Source organism: Saccostrea cucullata, unplaced genomic scaffold (assembly GCF_032062105.1).
Source record: "Saccostrea cucullata isolate Sc308-1 unplaced genomic scaffold, CSIRO_AGI_Scuc_v1 ctg4829, whole genome shotgun sequence".
Classification (NCBI taxonomy): domain Eukaryota; kingdom Metazoa; phylum Mollusca; class Bivalvia; order Ostreida; family Ostreidae; genus Saccostrea; species Saccostrea cuccullata.
In genome coordinates this window covers 12,376-27,895 of record NW_026935806.1, presented here as the reverse complement: position 1 = coordinate 27,895, position 15,520 = coordinate 12,376, and the positions used below count along the sequence as shown (strand labels likewise).

At 30.7% G+C, this 15,520-nt stretch overlaps 1 protein-coding gene across 1 annotated transcript; it reads right to left on the bottom strand.

Annotated features, from left to right (window-relative positions):
• Positions 1-420: 420 nt before the first annotated feature.
• On the bottom strand, positions 421-9,122 carry LOC134243808 (uncharacterized). The gene is made up of 9 exons (XM_062726039.1): positions 9,049-9,122; positions 8,407-8,511; positions 2,808-3,143; positions 2,310-2,606; positions 1,704-1,856; positions 1,455-1,479; positions 1,263-1,337; positions 714-731; positions 421-637 (listed from the first exon to the last, which is right to left on the bottom strand). The coding sequence occupies exons 2-8, from the start codon at positions 8,462-8,464 to the stop codon at positions 725-727; spliced, it is 951 nt and encodes a 316-aa protein (XP_062582023.1). The 5' UTR covers positions 8,465-8,511; positions 9,049-9,122; the 3' UTR covers positions 421-637; positions 714-724.
• Positions 9,123-15,520: the final 6,398 nt, after the last annotated feature.

Sequence of the window (15,520 nt, the reverse complement as noted above, 5' to 3'; positions counted from 1 at the left end):
AGCAAGTGTTTTCTTCTTTACATGCATAAGATATTGGACAAATTCTGTAATATATTTTGCATTTACTGCATTTACAGCTTGGTAGAGTAGTTGTAAAAAGATGTGATTATGTATTTTTTCTTTGACTTTTGCGCCAGAATATTTAAAATTATGCTTTCTTTGGGAAACTTATGTGATTTATTGCAACTGGCTTTATATACACAGTATGTGTTTTTATTACGTCGATGATGTGTAATCTTATCAAATTGCAGATTTTAATTTACTTCAATTGAAGTACTAATTGAAATGAAAACTTATTTAAACAGTTTTGTGAAATTCATTACATAGTTTATCTAAACATAAAATTTTTGTTATATATTATTAGTAGATACATTTTATTTATGAATTAGCTGCAAACTTTATAAAAACAAATATCACCATCAATATTATTAACAAAATCTGCTCTATAAGCATACTTTTGTGAAAAAACTTAACACATAGTAAAAACGATTAATGGTTTTCATGTTAGTAATCTGTACACAAAACATAATTTTCAAAATTATCCACAGAGTAAAAATATGCATATATTGGGCAAATTAAGAAATGTCAAGACAATGTATCACAACTGAAGTACCATAATCTTCTGAAATCCAAGGTTCTGAAGAAAAAAATAAAATCATTGCAGAACCATAAAAACAAATACAAATCAAATTCAGTTAGAAAACAATTCTTACCTGAGATTTGTCTAGAGTCTGAAAAAAAAGAATACAAAATTTCTTTCACTAAGTAAAAAACAATCAATGAGTCATATGTACTCGTTGACAATTGAATATTGATAATTAGTAGAAAACAAAAGAAGTTGTTGTTTTAATTCATCGTAATGAATATAACAGGTTCTACATTATACATTAAAATGGAAATTTTAATGCATAAGAAATATTTTGATCTTGATTTTAATAAATCATCCTTATATCATTTATTCATAATATTGAATAAAGAATTAAGAAACCATAACTTAATCCTGATCTAGAATGCTTTATATATATATTTTACGGTTACACTCTGAAGAGCCGTAACGGCGAAAGCGCTTAGTGTAAAAAATTAAACGTAAACTTGTTTGTTTATCTTGGATTTAATTTTGATTTATATATATATATATATATATATATATATATATATATATATATATATATATATATATATATATATATATATATATATATATATATATATCGGTATCTTTCTTATGTAATTCCATAACACAATGCCATGTAGAATATTACCTCTCTCTGTTAATTTCCAGTACTTCGTAGGATTGATCGTTGATATATGTAGGATTTTGTTCACCGCTGTTTTCACTAAAATGAAAAAAAATGTTTTTCAAAAATCAATTCTCTCAATTAATAAATAAGTATTTAAATTGTCTTTTGAGATTTTTAAATACAAAAAAGACAAGCAGATGAAATTAGACATACCTTGTTTTTCCTTCTATTGCCTTCCCTGAAATTTCATCGTTGAATAAATTTCAGAAAAGTAGTTTGTTCATTACATTACATCAAATTTTTTCTATAATGTACAACATTGTATAATAAATTTTTATTCACGATAAATGAAGTTATCAAATTTTATATTCAAAAAAGATGCAAAGCAAACTATTCTATTTTATCAGTTTTGAGAAATATGAATTTTTACTAAATTTTGATTTCTTTTTCTTTAGCACTAACCAAAATTTTCACAGGAGCAGAAACCTTCTTTCTTTACTCTGATATACTGTAATATTAAGATGGAGACTAACGCTAATATAACAACCACCAGTATCCCGGTAGTTGTTCCAAAAGCTGCAGATGATATGCAGTCAGATTCTTCTTTGGTCGTAGCTAAACAAAAATATTTTGTATTATAAGTTTTGGGTCTTTTTCAAATAATGCTTCAGAAATGGACAACACATGATCCATTTCAGTTTAATGCAATATCCTTTTAAAATCACTATTTTATAAATGCCTCCCTTGAACAATATCTGTTAGAACCAGATATTCTAATGAAGATTTTTTTTAATTTCTCTTGTCTAATGCCATCCGTATTTTAGAGAGGAAAACAATTCAATTAAAAATAGTACAAGATTAAATTCATTTTATGCTATAATAATATTGAGGGCTTATGGTACTTGAAGGGTCACGAACGAGAACTAAGACCTATGTTAAGCTGATGTCCACGAGTCTAGAAAATTTGTTATAGGGTCAGATAATAGATTAGATAAATACTAGCCTTGTGCTATTTATTAAATACAAAAACTATTTAGAAAAATATCAGGTAAGCTCAATAAATCTTACATAAAACGGTGATCGTCACAGGGTCTGATACCTCGTCATATGTATAGTAAGAAGAAGAGGATGATATTCCTCTACATCTGCAAACCATTCCGTCATGAGATGGAGACGCTTTGAATGCTAAGTATGTCTCTGTTCCTACTTCCACCCCATTCTGGGGAGGCTCTTCACCACAGAACCATTTCCAGGATATTTGTGGATATCCCAGTGTTGTGAGAATACACTTGATGTGAATGTATTCACCGTTCTGTACACTTCTAGGAGACAATGTATAAATTCGGGGACGTGTCCAAGGTGAATCTTAGAAAAGTCAACATTAAATCACCAAGTGTAAGTGTTATACTAGGTTGTTTTATCGAAAGGTGTACAATTCAGAATTTTTAGTGGTTAAATACAATGATGTATAGAACAATATTTAAAAAAAATCATCAAGAAGAAATTGCTAAAAATAGAAAAAAGATATTTCAAAATGATAAGAATTTATATAAATTCTATCCTTACGATATACACGCATCTTGTATCGATACCGAGAGGTTTCATCGTAGAATAAAATAGTAGAAGGTGATTTTGCTCTGCAGTAGCAAGGTTTTTTGTCGTGTTTCCGTGTAGCAGTGAAATTCATGTATGTATGCAAGTAGTTGCTTGAAAATGTAACGTTTTTCATCACTTCTTCTCCACAATACCATGTCCATGTAATAGGTGGATCCCCCAATGAAGACAAATAACATTCGAATTTCATTAAATCGCCCTCATAAATATGCCTTGTGTATCTATTACTGTAAGAATCAACTTGCATGCCGTAGGAGGGATAAAGATTCGGGACTGATGATGGAATAGCTGCAATATAACAAATATTCTAATAAATAAAAAAATATTTTAAGAAAAATATATAATTTAAGCATAAATACGTGTAACTGTATTCAATATTTAAGGAATCACCGTCTAATTTAGTAGATTTGAAATGCACGATGCATTCCGTGTTATTTTCCATTGACCCGTCCCATGACGTCAAATTTTACAATAAAAAAATAGTCCCATAAAACACGAAACAAATTTAATGAATGTTTAGTTACTGTAGTCATATATCAACATATATGAAATAAACAACAAAAGAATTTTAAATTATGATTAAAGCAATCTTGTTACTTTAAATTATATATGTGACATAGATTTAGGTTGTCGTAAGCAAACACGTTTATAGGACCTAGGTCACTTCACCGCCGCCATATTGAATGCATTGTTGCAGTTGATGAAACGGGGGTTGGTCAGGAAAGCGATTTGTGTGGATGTTAAAATAGCAGAGGAAGTTATGTTGCTTACGAAGTCGGATGGTTATAACTGAGGGACGGATGCCTGAATCAAATGATGTTTTGTGTGTGGCTGTGGCGATTTCTCCATGTGCTTCAGATGGGTTGTTTACGGAAGTGGAGTTTTCGGCCTCGCTGTTAATGAACATCGTTTCGCTAGCAACTTGCTTTTGATCCGAAGATAATTCATGCTGTATTTTAATTTGTTTTTAAGACATATCATATCTAATTACTTAGTAAACAATTAAACAAAAAAAAATTTCTTCAGTGTATTTATACGCCACTCATATACATGCAGGTTAACATTTGACCTTTCAGTAGTATTTCAATAGATAAATATACATACCACAGGTATTACAAAGAAATTAACAAGATGGACTTTTGTATTGTTTATCACAGAGAAAACAATTGGAAATGGAAATATATAGCATTTTTCTTTTGCATTTTAATTCTGGAACTATTATCTATTTTTTAACAGAAGGGCTTTTAGTACGTTGCACACTTTTGTAGTTTTTAATACAGATAGAATAATCTGCATTTTGATTTAGAGTTAACATAATTTAAATGTTTTTTTAAAATTTTATTTGTAACATTCGTTTACTTCATTATCTTTGAAAAATTTTCTTGGGGTTAAAGGCATGCTACCCTATGTTGAATCTCAAGAATTACACTTTACACACTCTATTTTTCTTTTATTTAAACAATCTTTTCCTTCAGTGCATATATCGTCTAAACGGAATACGCTTTTACTTTTATTCGTAATGTGTGCTTGGTGTGTATAAATAACAGAATCGTGCATTAAACACCTGAATCATGAATGCTGCAGTCTGTATTTCATTCAAATAAACGAGAATTCTCTCTCTCCAGTGGGTATGAACTCGGAAATTTTTAGTTGAATTCATTCATTATATCTATGCTTGAGAAAAAAAATAAAGATAACGACCGAAATACGTTATTTTAAGTTATACTCTGCAAGCTTTATGATTCACTTTTTGTCAATTATCTGTAATTTTTTATGGAAATAATGTCTTTCTAGGTGTTTGTAATATTAACGTTTATACTTTGAATTTATTCATGTAAAATGTATTTTAAAGATTTATGATACATTTGAACTATTTTTCTCCTCGTTGAAATACAGAACCACACTCCTATTGTCTTTTCCTTTAATATGAGAATTTGATCATTTCTATTGATTATTTATTATTAGTCATTGTACAAACATGCAAATCTAACTAGCTATCGTCGGAAAGCACAAGTAAACATTGATGTAACCATCAATTGTCGCCCTGGAAATAAATAAAGTAAACAATGGAAATGGGTCTTGATCATCAAACCGCTTCGATATGTGTGAAAAAGGCATGCTTCTTAATGATGGAGACGATAGTCGAGAATATTTTGAAAACTTATAGTCGGATGAAAATAGAACAAAATCGATACCATTTAAACTTTATCAATCCCTGAAGTAAATGTTGGCTGCATAGAATATAACTTGAAATTAGAGTCATTCATCACCTATTTTCAAAAACGTACTTAAAGAATATAAAACACGAACTGTGTAGAGTATGCGACAAGAAAAATTCGATGTTCTGAAAAAGGGACCTGTCGTTTTTTCGATAGTAAATGATAAGCAACTTTATATATTAAAAATCAAAATCTTAATATTTTTACAAATTCACTTTATGGAAGTAAATATATTATGTATCTCTTAATTCATAAAGGGAAAGAACATTCTGATTTACAATCTTTTTAATGTTTAGAAAATCTTTCATTCTGAATACCCGGTAACTTTTCCCACCCCAATCCCCATACACCAACACTTAAACTTATATGTATAGAGCAGCCCGGTCCTCAGGGCTGAATAAAATACCGTGTACCTCCAAGTTAACTTTGCCTCTAAATATACTTTCTTTTGCACCTGTTTAACTAGCAAAGAAGCTACAGTAGTAGTCTATATTTAGATAAGTGTAACAATAATGCATCCCGTTATAAGCAGACCTATTTTTATATTCATATGAAGCAGAGTGTGTTTAAAACCTTAAACATGAAGAAAAAAAACCCGGTGGCCATCAACATTTAGATATATTGACGACGTATTATTGATTACCAATGGTTTCTATTATTCATATGTCTACATGCATGATGCATCCAACTGAGCTTAAAATAGAATTGCCACAAATTTAGATATGTTTTTCATATTTATGCATTTTATAATTTATAAAAACACGTTATTGGCGGACTAGTTAACAACAAAACTTATGGCACGCCAAATTCACAAAAAATGAGCTAAACATACTTTCACAGTTGATAAACTAGGTTTATCGACTGTAAATCAAACTATAGTTTACAAACGGTGAACTATAGCTGACAATTCGTTAACTATAGTTTTCATCTGTAAAACTGTATTTAACGGTTGTCAACTAAAATTTACGGATGCTAGTCTAAGTTTATCTGTCTGTAATAAAACGTCAACAATAGATTTTGTTGATAAACATTGATTCACGTCTGTAAACTATAATTTACAACCGTTATGAGTACTTTTGTTAATCATGAAACTTTATTTATCAGATCGTTAACTATAGTTAAGAGCTGTAAACCATAGTTTACAAATCGTGAAACTGTATTTATCAGATACTGTGAAATCACAAATTTTCGTTGGGGTTTAATTTTCGTTGTTCTCGAGGTATGAAGATACCGACGAATTCGTGTCCGCCACGAAATGTAAAATGTAACATACATAACTGCTCAACAATTCTTCATCTACGAAGTCAAATCCCCACGAACCAAGAGATTTTCCTCAAACCACGAAAATTTGACCCCTCGAAAATATATGACTTTACAGTAATCTATGTTTTGCAATCGCAAATGATTGTTTTCAATGTTAAGTATAGTTTACGGTTCTGAAACATAGATTATCGCGTTAATTATAGTTTACAGATGTAAAATATAGATTAACATTGTTAACTATAGTTTACAGTCCGTAAATTATTATATAGTTTACAACCGATAAACCTAGTTTATCGACTGTGAAACTATGTTAAGCTTATTTTTGTGAATTTGGCGTGCCATAAAAACTTGTTGACCTGAGCTTTTCTATTGTCAACTTTGCTTACTTATGTAGTAAATATACTTTAATCATCTGCACATGGGATTTATGTCTCCCATTGACTAGATACACAAGAACATGGATCTACATGCAAACACTTTTTATAGCGAGGCAAGCTATTGACAAACAAGTTGGAGAAACAAGAATACCAACAGTCTCTTTTAAAGTCATTATTCTGTAGTTGATACAATGACCTTTTCAGTAAGTACAGTCTATCATTATGTCATGCTGACTGACGTTTTTCATGTTAGACCATTATTTACATATTTGCACTCCATGGCTTCTGATCCTGCTTCTGATGTTTTTAAAGCTCTGTGTTTATGTTGCTTCTGATTTGTATTGTTTAAATGAATTTTTAGCATACCGGTAATTGCTGTTCATCATCTTTATATTTCATGCATTCATTATACTCTGAAATTAATAATTCATATAATAAATCCAATTCAAAATTATATATAAAAAATAATTGAGTATACATTCTGTTTTAAAAGCAATATTGGAAAGGCGGTTTTTATGTATAAAAGATTTCAGCCCGTGATTGGCTTCTAGGATAAAATAAGTCTCATCTACAGAGTACAACATTCATATTCTAAATGATGATTTAGCCATTGAATAATGTAAAAATAGGATTGGGGAACAACCTTCTAAAATAAAATTCTTTTACACCCCGAACTGTCCTTCTGCATAAAAAATAAATAAATTCTAAAGCATTGCGAAATCAATCAAACTCCAAAAGGTAGGTTTATATTTATAAAGGAAATGAAGAATTCTGGACAAAAGATTCTCGTAGAAAAAAGGTAGTTTTTCAATCCCTTATGGCCTCTGTGGTTTATTTTTATAATTTCAATGCTTTAAGGCATTACTACAGGATACGCGTATGTTTAATCTTATTCCAAAAGATGAACATTCTACAGTGTAAAATGTACGAGAGGTTCTGGAAATAAGTTTCTTCTACCTAACTCCTTTAATTCTACTTCAAAAGATGGATAACGATTACAATAATGTATGTGAAAATTTTTATTAAAAAGAAAGGTTTGGTCTGAGAGAAATGGCAATTTTGATCTTTTTTTATCGACTGTGCAATCAAACTTAAATTTAGCTGTAATAGGTTATTAGAGAAGGACATCTACATCTAATATAGATAAAAGTTATTTCGAAACAGAGATGCATTTTACATTTTTGCTTTTAATTATTATTGTTTAATAAGTAGAAGAGTAGAAGAGGCGGAAAACGATAAATGTATGCGCTATTAATAACAGTTATCTTTTTTGTAGGCTGATTTTTAGTACAGCATATAACAATTTAAAACTCTCGGATTTAAGCTTTTAACAATGCATATTGATGGTATTCAAACTTTTCAAACAATATGAAAAGAATTGTCCTTTTTGAAATGCTTATCGTACACTTGTTCAACTCCTGATCGACAATATGTGCACCGTGAAACTTGTTTATTTTTCTTTTATATTTTCTGTTAACATGGTATGTATTATGAAACGTATGACATACATATCAGAATGTATTGTTTATAAATGGATAAATGGGACGATAATTTATGTTGTTTAATACTGGGAGTTAGCTATTTAAAAGAATCTGACCTTCAATAAAGAGACATTCCAAATAGTTAATAAGGTGTTTACAGTTATAAAACCCAGTCTAGATGTTTTAAAAACAAAATCAAATTTAAACTTACTATCTGAAGATACAACAGAAAATATACTCAAGATCCAATAAACTTTGAAATCACTCATGTCTTTCAAAGTATAAATATTGCCGGGTAAACTGCGTCGTTTGATTTCTTCAAATAAAGGAAGTTTAATTATGGTAAAGTCGTAAATAGAGCAAAACTTGGTAAGTCATGTATCGGTGAACGTAACGTAATGGAATGCACCTTTTAATATTTTAAAAAACATGTTTGAATCTTGTCGTCTGGTAAGGAGTATAAAAGAAAATGTTTTGAATTAGCTTGCCATTCTGTTGAATGAAAAATACTTGAGGAATATTTTTAAATAACCTACAAGTCACTAAGTACTTTTGCATACAAACTTGGTTTATCACTTTTCCAGCTACTGTACCTATTTGCCATACAATCTTAAAAAATGTATGGTTCTTTTGAATGTCGTAGTGACTTAATTTTTTTTTAATCTTATTTCATCATTTTTTTTTAAAACTATGATTAACAAGTTGATAAAACAAAGGAGATCAAAAATCGTCATTTTTAAGGACCCTGTTTGCTCAGCTTCAAATTTATATACCGGTATATTTAATTGTCTTTTAAGCTTAAAAACTCTTTGTAATCTCCTTATATCATTCGAAAAGAACCAAATCAATGCACCTTTCAAAACAACGTGTGCTGCTGTTGGTAATGTGGCAGCACATCAAGAACCAAACTTCAGAGAGAACAAATCCAATGGGTCATTGAATTCCTCAAGAACAACAGTGAGACACTGAAACGGTAGATTTCAACCAACTAATATAAATGAAACTACATAAACACCAAGCACATCTGACCTGTAATAAGCCATATTCCTTTGAAGTTTATAAAGTTTAAACAAGGAATATGTGAAGGGAAATTCATTGATTTAGCCCCTAGCTCTTCTCAAATCTGCCTGACAATGAGCTGGCGAGGATTCAAAAGGAAAGCCATGTACTAGGATCGAAATATGTTTTTATTTTACTAAAAGCAGACAAGTTGTTTTCAATAGAAAAATTGTAAAAGATAACAGTTTAGATACTAATGATATGGTCCAGTCTTTGTTCATTTGTATACATGTAGCAACATACTTTTAAAGTAACACGACTTGAAAATTTAGGATTAACACACACACGTATTTTTGTGAGAAGGGGGTGGATGGGGGTTGGAGGTGCTATAGATTTTTCGGCAATATTACTAAAGGTCGCATATTTTGTTGACCCTAGTTATCTTCACAAAAGAAAAAAATGTTGACAAAATACTTCCAGGTAAGTGATTCTTTGTAATGAAACATATGAAGATAACGAATAGTATTCAAGCTCAAAAGTTCATTAAACAATATAAAATTGGAGCAGAGAAAACACGGACCTCCAAGACACCAGAGGTGGGATCAGGTGCATGGAGGAGGTAGCATAATATTCATTTAAATTATTCTACCATCTTTGAAGTAAAAATGTTTAAATTTAAATACAGTAGATAAGATTTTTGGTTATTTAACAGCATAAATAGTTATCGTATACACTGTAACACGGTTCATTTATTATCGATATACTAAAATTTATATAATCTGATCGATATAAGAACATTTGATTGTTTTCTCTTGTTTACATGATTGACGATTAAATTACATCGTACGAAATTGTAATGGGATATGTTTCAATTGTTTATACAATGCAGCTAATTGTTATTTTCACAAGGTATAAACAATTATGCAGGGTGTATCCTCTGCTGTGAATAGACCTGAGGCCCTTCTTACAAAAGAACTTACGACTAAGACCCAAATTTATTTATTCTGCTTTCTTATTTGAATTCAATTGAAAATGGTTTTAAACATTTTAAAAGGGGTGTAGAAAGATATTTTAGTGATAGCAATCTTAAACTCAATCATCAATTTTTCAAAATTTTATAATCAACAAAATTTTTTTATCTTAGTCGTAAGTTCTTTTGTAAAACGGGCCCCTGTTTCCTCAAGACAATGGGAAATGGAAAGGTGGTGGATATGCCTTTCTATTTAAATTTGCTTTTTTGCATACATTTCATTGGGAAACAAACGAAAACAGAAGGGGTTTGATACTTGATGATGAGACACCAATATTATTATTATCATCGTTTTTTTTTTCTTTCAGTCAACTTTTAACATCAATTCTCTGTAAGGACCAAAATCTTACTGTAGGGCTGTGGCACACACCAATGGCGATTTCAATGAAACTTTTTCAGGTGATTAATGCCCATACAGTATGACATAATCAACATTCAAAATTAAGGTTACCGCCTTGGTTGCCATGGTAACGGACAAAAATAGATTTTGGCCCCATTTATGCCCATTTCACACATAAAAATGCTATATAATTCATTTGATATGGTATAATCATTTTTATTTTAAAACGATAAATAATACATTATATGAACAGAACATATGGAGCAATATATTACACAAATAAAAAAAAATTCTAAATGTCACAGCAAATTCTTCAATTGGTGGCTCAAAGATGACCAAATTCTAACATTTCGAAAATGGACATTTTTACCCTGTTTTTCAAGAGGTCTATCGAGAATTGCAAGCACTATTAGAAAAAATCAACTGAAATTTTAAAAACACTATAAAAATGTTATTCAACTTTTATAAAAAGTAGAGTGGGTATTTTATTCGTTTAAAATATTTTTAACTTCGAAAATTGGCATTTTGCCAAATAATTTGTTTCTTTTTCAAAATTTTACCAGACACTAGTTGTTTAATAAAATTTCTTTTCCAAACAGTTTTTTCTTATAAATATGAGAAATCAAATAAATAATACATGGTTTCAATTTTTTTTAAGCTATTAATTAAAATAAATCAAAATTAATTGTTTTATTATTGTTTCTCAATGATCCCTTACAAAGGACAGATAACTCAAAATCTAGCAAAAATTAGCTCTTTGATAGCCATTTTCTATAAACAATTAAACTTCTTTTTCATGCACTGATTCTGATGAAACTTTCCCCATTAGTACTACTTGATACCAGAAATAAAACTATCAAATAAAATTTGGTTGCTAAGTATCTTGGTTGCTATGGAAACAGCCAGAAATTTTTGAAAAATTGAGACTTTTGGCTACTTGAAATCTCTACTGAACATTAAATAAAATCTAAAAAAAAAACCCAACAAATTATTCTCACAAAAACTACACACCTTGTTTTAATTTTATGCTACACAGAAAATGTTTAGAAAATTATTTGTACATGTAAGTCAGTGGTAAATATGGGTATATTTGAAAGCCAATTTAAATACTGAAAAATTCAAAGTATTCACTAATTCTAGGCGTAACTTGACCAAAATTTAATAACAACTTAAGAAAACAATACAAAAGTGTTTGATCTCAAAGAAATAGGTGTTAGCTAAATCATTCTATAAATAACTTTTACGGTTTCCACAGTTACATAGTGAAACCAAGCAAAATAAGATTCTAAGATTGGATTAATGCTAATCTTGAGGAAAAACAAGAAAATTCTAGACTGGCACATACTAGTATGCATCTTTAAGACCTTGCAACACCAATAACATACTGAAAACTTTTAACAGGAGCTTTGCCCAGTAATCAATATTTTCAAATACTAGATACAAAATGGAGAACAGATGCTGAATTTAAATTGACTATAAAACTAACAACACATTGTAAAAATCATTAATATATCACTAACAATCTGTAAACATACACATACTCATGTGTATTCTGTTTATCAGTTTTATTCACGAGAACATTATTTTCCCACTATTAAACAAGACTTTGTGCTCTCAGAAATTTAATTCTCACATAAAATAGTATTTTTTGAGATTAAAAAGAGTATTGACACTAATTTCTATCTAAAATGTGTATCTATATGTCAAAATATGTATAAAAAAGAAAATTAAAAAAAATTCTGTCATATAACAATTTTGTTGAAACAGCTAGACTTAAAGTTACCTTTTTTTTTACATCAGACGTTTACTGTTACAGTAATTAAACTTAGTTAAAACAAAGGCATGGGGACCTTCAAAATTACTTTGCTATATCCGTAATTTGTTATATCTGTATAAGGAATGTCTGTTATTATGTCATGCTGACTGTTGTATAAGGAATTTAAATTTATATAGTTGGGGATCCAAGATGGCTTCACTTTATCCGTAAATTCACAATATCCATGTTTGTACTAAACGAGTTTTGCTGTATTTGGTCTTATGGCTGTCCAGTGAAGAAAGTGGGTTTAAAAAGTGACACTTGAAATACCCGTAATCATCTTCGACTTTTTCCCTGGAATAAAAAAAAAATACATCGATCTATACCTTAATTTAAATCATTATTTATCTACAACATTTTTTCATGTGAAAACAAAATTGATATATTTTTCACAATCATGTATTTAATTCTAAACCAATTGTTAGTATTTACACCTTGAAAAAATACCTCAAAAATATTTTAAGTATAACCAATGGAAGAAAAAAGCAACCTAAACAATTTAGTGAATTTACCATCACAAACTTCAACAAGAGGCCCATGGGCCACATCGCTCACCTGAGCACTAAGGGTAGGAAAAAGTAGAAAATGTTTTTTATTGTAAAGTTTAAATCCAAAATTAGTCCCATGACTAATCATGAATTTGCTATTTTTTAGAAAATGATTTTTAAATGATTTTCCTATATATGATCCTATATATGCCATTTTGGCCCCGCCCTAGCCCCGGGGGTCATGATTTGAACAAACTTGAATCTACACTACCTGAGCATGCTTCCATATAAATATGATGAATTATGGCTTTGTCATTCTTGAGAAGAAGATTTTTAAAGAATTTTCCTATATATTTCTATGTAAAACTTTGGTTGGCCATTTTGGCCCCGCCCTACCCCCGGGGGTCATGAATTGAACAAACTTGAATCTACACTACCTGAGCATGCTTCCATATATATATGATGAATTATGGCTTTGTCATTCTTGATAAGAAGATTTTTAAAGAATTTTCCTATATATTTCTATGTAAAACTTTGGTCGGCCATTTTGGTCCCGCCCTACCCTGAGGGGTCATGATTTGAACAAACTTGAATCTACACTACCTGAGCATGCTTCCACATAAATATGATGAATTATGGCTTTGTCATTCTTGAGAAGAAGATTTTTAAAGAAATTTCCTATATATTTCTATGTAAAACTTTGGTCGGCCATTTTGGTCCCGCCCTACCCCCGGGGGTCATGATTTGAACAAATTTGAATCTACACTACCTGAGCATGCTTCCATATATATATGATGAATTATGGCTTTGTCATTCTTGATAAGAAGATTTTTAAAGAATTTTCCTATATATTTCTATGTAAAACTTTGGTCGGCCATTTTGGTCCCGCCCTACCCTGAGGGGTCATGATTTGAACAAACTTGAATCTACACTACCTGAGCATGCTTCCACATAAATATGATGAATTATGGCTTTGTCATTCTTGAGAAGAAGATTTTTAAAGAAATTTCCTATATATTTCTATGTAAAACTTTGGTCGGCCATTTTGGTCCCGCCCTACCCCCGGGGGTCATGATTTGAACAAATTTGAATCTACACTACCTGAGCATGCTTCCATATATATATGATGAATTATGGCTTTGTCATTCTTGATAAGAAGATTTTTAAAGAATTTTCCTATATATTTCTATGTAAAACTTTGGTCGGCCATTTTGGTCCCGCCCTACCCTGAGGGGTCATGATTTGAACAAACTTGAATCTACACTACCTGAGCATGCTTCCACATAAATATGATGAATTATGGCTTTGTCATTCTTGAGAAGAAGATTTTTAAAGAAATTTCCTATATATTTCTATGTAAAACTTTGGTCGGCCATTTTGGTCCCGCCCTACCCCCGGGGGTCATGATTTGAACAAATTTGAATCTACACTACCTGAGCATGCTTCCCTATAAATATGATGAATTATGGCTTTGTCATTCTTGAGAAGATCTTTAAAGAATTTTCCTATATATTTCTATGTAAAACTTTGGTAGGCCATTTTGGCCCCGCCCTACCCCTGGGAGTCATGATTTGAACAAATTTGAATCTACACTACCTGAGCATGCTTCCATATAAATATGATGAATTATGGCTTTGTCATTCTTGATAAGAAGATTTTTAAAGAATTTTCCTATATATTTCTATGTAAAACTTTGGTCTGCCAATGTGGCCCCGCCCTACCCCCGGGGGTCATGATTTGAACAAATTTAAATCTACACTACCTGAGGATGTTTCTCCATAAGTTTCATCTTTCCTGGCACAGTGGTTCTTGAGAAGAAGATTTTTAAAATATGCCACCAAATTTTCATTTATTCCCAATTATCTCCCCTTGAATGAGGGCGTGGCCCTTCATTTGAAAAAACTTGAATCCCCTTCACCCAAGGATACTTTGTGGCAAGTTTGGTTGAAATTGGTCCAGCGTTTCTTGAGAAGAAGTCGAAAATGTGAAAAGTTTACAGACAGACAGATGGACAGACAGACGGACCCCGGACAAAATGTGATCAGAAAAGCTCACTTGAGCTTTCAGCTCAGGTGAGCTAAAAACTTCTGATCTCCAATTTCTTTCTGATCTTCAATTTCAGAATTCCCTCCAAAAGAATACTGTTTGGTAACAATACTGTCTGGTGTTCAGTTCTCATGCAGGATCACTTGCAATTTTTCTGTCTTCGTTTATTAATTTTGTAACTGCCTCCTGTTTCTGGTATATAACCTTTGTGTTGAAAAAAGATAATAAAAACATAAAAACAAAGATTATTTCCTAATCACTTGCAACTATATAGTTCATTGCTGTACACTGGATACTAGTATTTCTATTTAGGGTTCCTCTATTTATAGTTATTTACAGGTCTTATATGCAACTTTCTTGCATAAATCATACATATTATATGCATTATGTATGTTAGGGATATTCATACTATTTCATAGATACATGTATCCAAGTACAGTTGCATAATAGTTTAATACATATTCAATACATAGGTTAACTTTTTCTTAGTGTCAACTACTTTTAGTACCAATTCTAATACTATATTTTCGGTTCATCACTGAAAGTGGGGGGGGGGGGGGGGGGCAACCAGGCTTTCAATTAACATTTCCTGTAGTATAAGTTTTA